The 8,812-nt window shown below is 44.0% G+C and overlaps 1 protein-coding gene across 1 annotated transcript; it reads right to left on the bottom strand.

Moving 5' to 3' along the window:
• Positions 1-3,088: 3,088 nt before the first annotated feature.
• Positions 3,089-5,827, bottom strand: LOC131363601 (GTPase IMAP family member 4-like). The gene is made up of 3 exons (XM_058406310.1): positions 5,573-5,827; positions 3,430-3,846; positions 3,089-3,385 (listed from the first exon to the last, which is right to left on the bottom strand). The coding sequence occupies exons 1-3, from the start codon at positions 5,825-5,827 to the stop codon at positions 3,089-3,091; spliced, it is 969 nt and encodes a 322-aa protein (XP_058262293.1).
• Between the last annotated feature and the right edge of the window lie 2,985 nt (positions 5,828-8,812).

Raw genomic sequence — 8,812 nt, 5'->3', positions numbered from 1 at the left:
AGGAATTCAGAGTATGGCCCTGGGGGTCTGTAAATAACAATTAGTGGAACTGACTCTGTGAACTTATTATTAGTTCTTGCATACGTTAGGTTAGTATAAAGAACTTTGAATGTGTTGAATTGATGTCTGGGTTTTTGTGTGGTGCTTAGCTTATTATCATGAATAACTGCGACACCTCCTCCCCTGCCTGTTAGACGCGGTTGATGTATATAGCTATAGCCAGGCAGACAAGCTTCATTTAATGCTACGTACTCGTTTTGTTTAATCCATGTTTCTGTTAAACAAAGAACACTGAACTCCTGATCAGTAATCAGTTCATTAATTATAAGTGCTTTAGTTGACAGAGATCTTATATTTAACAGTCCTAGCTTCAGATCAAAGGTGCTGGCTGTGCATTCACTATGTTGTTGATCTTTCGGCTGCTCCCTACATGTGTGAGGGGTCGCCACAGTGGACCAACTGGTCCTCACAATAATTTGGCACAGGTTTTACACCGGATGCTCTTCCTGACGCAACCCTCCCATTTTATCCAGGCTTGGGACAGGCACTGCATCCAGTGGCTGGGGATCGAACCCGAGCCTTCCACATGGTAGGCGAGAAACCTATCATCTAGTTTTATGTTAATCAGGTTACTAAAACAAATTTTCTGATTTCTGTTAAAACATTTTTGTTTGGCTCGGGGAACAGACACAGTCAATGTTGTGAACTCCTCACACTGCACCTCCATCAGATCCAGTAACACTGCTAGTGATCCACTAGACTCTTCTCTGTTCTGGCACAGAGGTGATGGAATGAACTTCCCCATGATGTCTGAACAGCCGAGTCCCTGAACATCTTCAAATGACGGATGAAGACCTACCTCTTCCTGAAAGAACATTTTTCTTCCGTTTTTTATATATACACTATATTGCCAAAAGTATTCTCTCACCTGCCTTGACTCTCATATGAACTTAAGTGACATCCCATTCCTAATCCATAGGGTTCAATATGACGTCGGTCCACCCTTTGCAGCTATAACAGCTTCAACTCTTCTGGGAAGGCTGTCCACAAGGTTTAGGAGTGTGTTTATGGGAATTTTTGACCATTCTTCCAGAAGCGCATTTGTGAGGTCACACACTGATGTTGGACGAGAAGGCCTGGCTCTCAGTCTCCGCTCTAATTCATCCCAAAGGTGTTCTATGGGGTTGAGGTCAGGACTCTGTGCAGGCCAGTCAAGTTCCTCCACACCAGACTCTGTCATCCATGTCTTTATGGACCTTGCTTTGGTCACTGGTGCACAGTCATGTTGGAAGAGGAAGGGGCCAGCTCCAAACTGTTCCCATAAAGTTGGGAGCATGGAATTGTCCAAAATGTCTTGGTATGCTGAAGCATTCAGAGTTCCTTTCACTGGAACTAAGGGGCCAAGCCCAGCTCCTGAAAAACAACCCCACACCATAATCCCCCCTCCACCAAACTTTACACTTGGCACAATGCAGTCAGACAAGTACCGTTCTCCTGGCAACCGCCAAACCCAGACTCGTCCATCAGATTGCCAGATGGAGAAGCGCGATTGGTCACTCCAGAGAACGCGTCTCCACTGCTCTAGAGTCCAGTGGCGGCGTGCTTTACACCACTGCATCCGACGCTTTGCATTGCACTTGGTGATGTATGGCTTGGATGCAGCTGCTCGGCCATGGAAACCCATTCCATGAAGCTCTCTGCGCACTGTTCTTGAGCTTATCTGAAGGCCACATGAAGTTTGGAGGTCTGTAGCGATTGACTCTGAAGAAAGTTGGCGACCTCTTCGCACTATGCGCCTCAGCATCCGCTGACCCCGCTCCGTCAGTTTATGTGGCCTACCACTTCGTGGCTGAGTTGCTGTCGTTCCCAAACACTTCCACGTTCTTATAATACAGCTGACAGTTGACTGTGGAATATTTAGGAGCGAGGAAATTTCACGACTGGATTTGTTGCACAGGTGGCATCCTATCACAGTTCCACGCTGGAATTCACTGAGCTCCTGAGAGCGACCCATTCTTTCACAAATGTTTGTAAAAACAGTCTGCATGCCTAGGTGCTTGATTTTATACACCTGTGGCCATGGAAGTGATTGGAACACCTGATTCTGATTATTTGGATGGGTGAGCGAATACTTTTGGCAATATAGTGTATTTTCAAAAATAATGTGGTATATTTCCTCCAAACAGAGTTTACACTGGTGGCATCCTAAGTCTGTCACCTAGTGAACAAAGATGTATTCATTGTTAGAGACTTCAAAGCACTTTTGTACATAGCTCTGAATAAGGGCATCTGCCACACGTTGTAATCATCAAGAGCTTTCAGGGTAATTAAGTTTAACAGGCCACCTTTAGTTGTATCTGATCAAATCAATAAAGTCTTTGCACTGATTTTTTATTTGATGAAATATAACAATGGTTCCTAAAGTGAAAATATCTACTTCACCAGGGTGTACAAAGTTTATCCACACAAATGTTTTCTACATTCATGGGACAGTCATAAACTTTTAATAAAGTGTAGATTGTTTCTTATTTATAACAAGAACATATTTTAAAAATTTAAAACAGTGACACAGAAACTGATTATTTTATTATTAGTGAATATTTCTGTGGCTCTGTTAAAACTAATAATATTAGCCTGGTTTCATGGAACCAGCTACTACAATTAAATTGAGTAAATATCAAGATTGTTTTTTTTCTCAGCTTGCTGCCATGGTAACATATCAGGTATTTCAACATATTTTGAAAGTATTTGTATAAAGCTATTTAAAAATAAAGAAGTGTTTAACTTTAGGTGAAGACTCAGCACACCTTTCCTAACAAAAAACATAAGAAAACAAACATCATCACCTCTAAAACTCATCAACTGTTAAAACTCATCTAAAACTCATCACCGATCACTGAGTTTCTTTTCCTCTGCGTTGTTTTTTTAGGACGACACAAACACAATAACTACAGCTGCTGCAAGCTCTTAGCCCAAAGGAGAACCTCCAAATCCTGAAAACTCTCTGACTGCAGGTCACCTCATACTGCACTCTGCTGTTCCAACTACAGGACCAACAACTACACCCTACAACAAACAGCGTTTCTCCTCATTCTGTCTCTGTAGGAACTCTGACCTCAGTCCCTGAGCCAAACTCCCCACACTCTAACTCTACATGAACTCTTTCAATTAGTTTTATAAATATTTTTTTTGCTGCCATCAAAAACAATTCTTTGAACTTTTCCCAGAATTGTTCCCAGGTGGTGCGTCTTGCTGCCTCGTACACTTCATTGGTGTAGCTCCTTCCACTGTTCAGCTCTAACATTCCATCAATCTTCTGCAGAAGTTCAGTAACCTGCTGTCTGTTGTTCTCTGATACCTCCCTCCACACTTTCCTAAAATTGTTCTAAGGTGGGGATTAGAGCTTCTTTCTATTTCATTATTTTCCACCTCATCTCCATGAGTGAAAAGGAGAATCATGTGGTTTGTCACTTTTTTACCAAATACAGTCTGTATACTTGTAATTATTTCCTCCTCCAGTTCTGTGAATCTCCCGTATGGAATAATTAAAATGAACGCATGAACCCCTTGTTGTGACAGATAAACACTCCTGCCTAGCTCTTTGGCTAATTCCTCTTCTGACATTTCAGTCTCAAAGAACCCTGGAGTATCAACTACACTTATGAGCTTTCCATTGATCACTTCCTGTTTATCTTCACACTGTTTTGTCACAGAAATTAAAGATTGACGTGATTCAAACATGTTCCTCCCCAGGATGGTGTTCCCTGTGCCGCTCTTCCCAACACCAGTCTTTCCCAGCAGTACAATGGTCCGTTTCTCCATTTTCACAGATCTGGTCTCTGTATGCTGTAAGATCAGAGAAGAAGACTGGAATTACCAGACTGATGCATTGTGAGGTTCAGTGATTATGTATAATGTGAGTAGAGACGGTTAAACACAGACAGGCGGCATCATAAATGGATCATCCATATTACAATCACAAAAAGAGCCGAGGTTCAACATCAGGAAGGAAAGCAGAAATAATGAAAGGTAGAGACACTCATAATGATATAAAAGACAACACGAAGGGTGAGAGACGGGAGCAGAAAGTGAACGTAAACAGCACAGTGATGCTGTGATTGAAGAGATGTAGCAGCTTGTAATTCCGCCTACAACCAATAAAAACCATCAAACTACCAGTTTCTTCCCCATTTAAGAAGTGATATCAAATCACACAGTCAGCAGTGTAAAGTTTCCCTTCCCTACTTTTAAATGAGTTAATGGGAGTATTGACTCCTGTAGTTAACGCTGCTAGCCAGCTAGCTTCTCAGTACTTGCTATTGTCCGCTGGCTAGCTTGTTGATAACACTGTTGTCCTCTGATTAGCTTGTTGCTAATGGTACTTGCCATTGTTCGGTTAGCTTGTTGCTAACTGTACACCCTAATGCCCGCTATTGTAGCTTGTATTCAGGCCCGTAACTGTAAAAGTGAGCTTTAATTAGAGTTTTAGGAGCTGTACATTCTCTTCTCCTGCAAACAAAACACACATTTCAATGGAGACAGCTACGTGTTTTGTTCTGAATATTGAATGTTCTTAGGAAGGAAATGGCTTTATTACAGCATCATGGCACTACGACCACAATAAAAGATCATGGCTAGTACGGCCTCCTGCACTGACGGGGTTTGTGACCTTAATTCTCTGAGCTTGTGATCAGATCTTTCTCAGGTCCTGGACTGACTGAAAAACAGACTTCACTCTCAGTTGCTTGGATTTTATTCTCTTTCAGTTGCATGTAGCTTTAGATAGAAGTGGAAGTGCAAGAGGAGTAAATGTTAAATGAGTAAGAAATTCTTAAAGATTATTTACTGATAATTAGTTTTTCTTTCTGAGGCTTTGTAATAATGTGTTTTTTATAAAGTTTTTAATAGTTTAGATTTTAATTGTCTTGTTTCGGCTGAAGTGGATCCAGATGTTCTGTGTTCTGCAATCATAAATTTAATCATAACTTATATAGATTATATATAATAGATTCCTTGTCTTTAGATTTTCTTTTTCCACGATAGAGACTCTGTGTTTAAGTTCTGAACGATGTTTAACTCCACTCTCTTTCACTGGTTTACATCCCCTGCTTTATTAAACTGTTCTCTAGATCACTGTGTGCTTTTGTTATTTCACACCTAATCATGTCTGACCATCACATGATTTACTGTTTTGAGTACTGAACAGTAATTTTGAGTTTTTTAAAATAGAATTTTGTACATACTACAAAAATCTAATGCAAAAAAGATTTATAACAATGATTAAGTTATATATAATTGTTAATTGTTTTTATAAGATATTTAATAACATAAACTCATTTATTATTTAAAATATTTTTTGTTTACAAATTTAATCATTCTAATAATAATGATCTTCATCTATCATGTATATAATTCTTGGTACTGTATGCCGTCCTCAGCAGTGGAGATTTATTCTTCAAAGAATAATAAACGTTTGTTGTATCTGCTTCCTGTTCAGAGTCACCACAGCAGGTCTTGGAGAGAAATTATATACCTAGCTTAGAATTGGCCTAAAAGTAATATACTTTGTTACGGGGAAGAAGGGCTCAGCACTAAGTGAGGGGGCCAGCCAGACCCGCTGGCCAGGACGGAATGTGGGAGCCATAAGTCTTTTGCGATTGGCCGCAAGGGTGCTTTTCCGGACAGCCGCTTGCAGTGCCACCCTGGCCTTCTGCCAGACCCTGCGACACCGACCTACCAGTTGTTCCGCTGACGGGACCCCAAGTTCCTCCTCCTGCTCGGCAAACATGGGTGGAGGATAGCCAAATTGGCACTCAAAAGGGGACATGCCCAAGGCCGAGTGCCAGAGTGTGTTATGGGCATACTCTACCCACATTAGGTGTTTAGCCCAGGTGGATGGACTGGAGGAGGCAAAGCACCGGAGGGACCGTTCCAGGTCCTGATTTACCCTCTCTGTTTGACCGTTCGATTCGGGATGAAACCCTGATGACAGGGGCTAGCTGTGGCACCCACCAAACGGCAAAAGGCTTTCCAAAAGCGGCTGGCAAACTGGGGACCACGGTCTGAGACCAGGTCGGTGGGGAAGCCGTGGATCCTGCCAACATGCTGCAGGATGAGCTCTGCGGTCTCTTTGGCTGAGGGAAGTTTGGGGAGGGGGATAAATTTACCAGCCTTTGAGAATCGGTCCACCACCACAAGGATGACTGTCATCCCTTGAAATACCGGCAGACCGGTGACAAAGTCTAAAGAAAGGTGGGACCAAGGCCGAGATGGTATGGGGAGAGGCTGAAGCAGGCCCTGCGGGTGGGCCCGAGGCTCCTTATTACGAGCACAAGTTTGGCAGGCTGCCACATAGGCCCGGACATCCCTGTCCATAGCAGGCCACCAGAACCTACGCCGTAGGAACTCCAGAGTCCAGACTGCCCCCGGGTGCCCTGTAAAGGGAGAGGAATGACCCCAGGTGAGAACCTGCGGTCGGGCAGACTGAGGAACATAAAGCCTGCCTGGTGGACCTCCTCCTGGATCTGGCTCCTGCTGGAGCGCCCGGCGGACCACCTCCTCCAAGCCCCAGCGTATCTTATATGCTGGAACTATGGGCTGGGGAACAGGGTCAGGTGATGGAGGATCCCACTGGTGTGAAAGCGCGTCTGACTTAAGATTCTTCGACCCCGGTTTAAAAGACAATATGAAGTCAAAGCGGGCAAAGAACAAAGACCATCTGGCCTGTCGCGGATTCAGGCGCTTGGCCTGTTGGATGCATGTCAGGTTTTTATGATCAGTGAGGATGAGGAATGGTTGGCTGGCCCCCTCTAGCCAGTGTCTCCATTCCTCCAAGGCCAATTTTACAGCCAGGAGCTCACGATCACCCACATCATAGTTTCTCTCAGGGGCGGTCAGCCGGTGGGAGAAGTACGCGCATGGATGCAATTCCCCTTTTGGGCCTGAGCGTTGGGACAGAACTGCTCCCACCCCAATGTTGGAGGCATCCACCTCGACTATAAATTGGGACCCGGGGTCAGGCATCCGAAGGACAGGGGCCGAGATCAGCTTGTCCTTTAAGAGCCTGAATGCCTGCTGTGCTTCGTCCGTCCAGACAAATTTGCCCTGAGACCTCTTGGTCAGGGCACACAGTGGGCTAGCCAGGGTACTAAAATTCTTCACAAAGCGGCGGAAGAAGTTAGTAAACCCTAGGAATTGCTGGACTGCACGGAGGGAGGTAGGTTGTGGCCAATCTTTGACGGCCCGGATTCTAGCTGGGTCCATACTCAACCACTTTTGTGATCAAAGGTATTTCGTACGGCTGCAATAAAGGTGTTGACAGTGGGATGATCGTCCAGGCAATATTGCCAAACTGCAGTTGCCCAAGCTAGGTCTTTACCAGTCAGGAGGGCAATCATATAAGCTATCTTTGATTTCTCTGTTGGAAATTGGGAAGGCTGCATCTCAAATACTAGAGAGCACTGTAAAATGAATGGGTTGCAACCCCTGGGCTGCCCAGCATAGGGCTGAGGGGAAGGCAAGCGTGTTTCAGCATGGGCAGAATTGACTGGTTCTGCCAGAGCAGGTTGCGAGGTCCTGCACTGGGCACCACTAGCAGCGGAGGCACCCACACACACACACACACACACACACACACACACACACACAAGGTGAGGGGGAGAGCCCTGCTTGTCACGGCAAGCTTTGGCCGTTTAAGCAGTTCCCTCACCGAGTCGGGGTCTGGCTTAATATATAGGAAGTGGCAGTGTGCTGATTCTCAGCCTGCAACACCAGTAAATAACTTTCTATATGTTCTTTAGATTATTAAATATCGCTAGCAACGGCTTTTGAGGAGTGTGACTCTAATTACCAAATTACCTCCGATACCTGGCACAGATTCTGTGTCCGCGTGCCGAGTGAGTGAACACCTGAGGCTTATATAACAGCGTGCAAAGGTGACGTCATTCAGCCCTAATTGCCTGTGCTGGGCTGAGCACTATAAAGAGGCACACCAGTAACCGCGGATTTGCCTCAGCAGGCACTCGCGACGTTACATACTTAGCTTTAATTTAGCAATATTCTGTCTAAAAGTAGTATCTATCTATCTATCTATCTATCTATCTATCTATCTATCTATCTATCTATCTATCTATCTATCTATCTATCTATCAAAATTATTTAGCTATTGATTAAATAGCTGGCTTTGATTAATACAAGTCTATAATAATCAAGTATATCCTTTATAATAATCATGCAGAATATTAGCATGCTAGTATAATAACCACACTGAGACTGGACATAGAAAAAGAGAAAACATTAGAAGTTACAGCTGAGTGAGGTGCATATCGTGTGATTATGTAATCATAAATAACACTTTGCAGGCGCCAAGAGAAAAGGCAATGAAACCCTTAAAGGCTCAGGGCCCAAGATATGCACTAAGGCAAGGGGAAAACAGTGGGTGTGGAGCCAGGTTACTGTGATATGACAGTGGTGGGCTGTTAGGGCAGTGTGATCTAGTCTATGGTCACAACAGCATTGGAACGCCAGCGATGAAGCGGGGAGGATATGAGACAGCATAATTGCAAGGCTTACTTAAACATAGCAGCACATCTAACTTGGATCAAGCAGATAAGGAAATGTCAAAATAACATAGAAGAAGAGATCAGGGTATTTAAACATCATTGTGGAAGGCAGCAAGCGAGGCCAAGATGATCTGTGGGGAGCAGTGTGTGCGGTCGAAACGACCCGTATGTAAGATATAAAATGTAAAATATTCAAAATATTTTGGAAATATTCAAATTAGAGACAAGGGGGCGCCATGGGGCGCCTGGGG

The sequence above is a fragment of the Hemibagrus wyckioides genome, linkage group LG13, assembly GCF_019097595.1.
Source record: "Hemibagrus wyckioides isolate EC202008001 linkage group LG13, SWU_Hwy_1.0, whole genome shotgun sequence".
Lineage (NCBI taxonomy): Eukaryota > Metazoa > Chordata > Actinopteri > Siluriformes > Bagridae > Hemibagrus > Hemibagrus wyckioides.
The sequence above is the reverse complement of the archived record's forward strand: the minus strand, read 5'-3'. Positions and strand labels throughout refer to the sequence as shown.

Bases quoted from the DNA above. Each gene is read 5' to 3' on its own strand.
- LOC131363601 (XM_058406310.1), bottom strand. From the start codon at position 5,827: ATGTCCCCTTTTGAGTGCCAATTTGGCTATCCTCCACCCATGTTTGCC. The intron at 3,847-5,572 runs GTAACAAAGTAT...CTGATCTTACAG, and splicing joins GTGCTGAGCCCTTCTTCCCC to CATACAGAGACCAGATCTGT. The intron at 3,386-3,429 runs GTGGAAAATAAT...TCCCCACCTTAG, and splicing joins TTTTCACTCATGGAGATGAG to AACAATTTTAGGAAAGTGTG.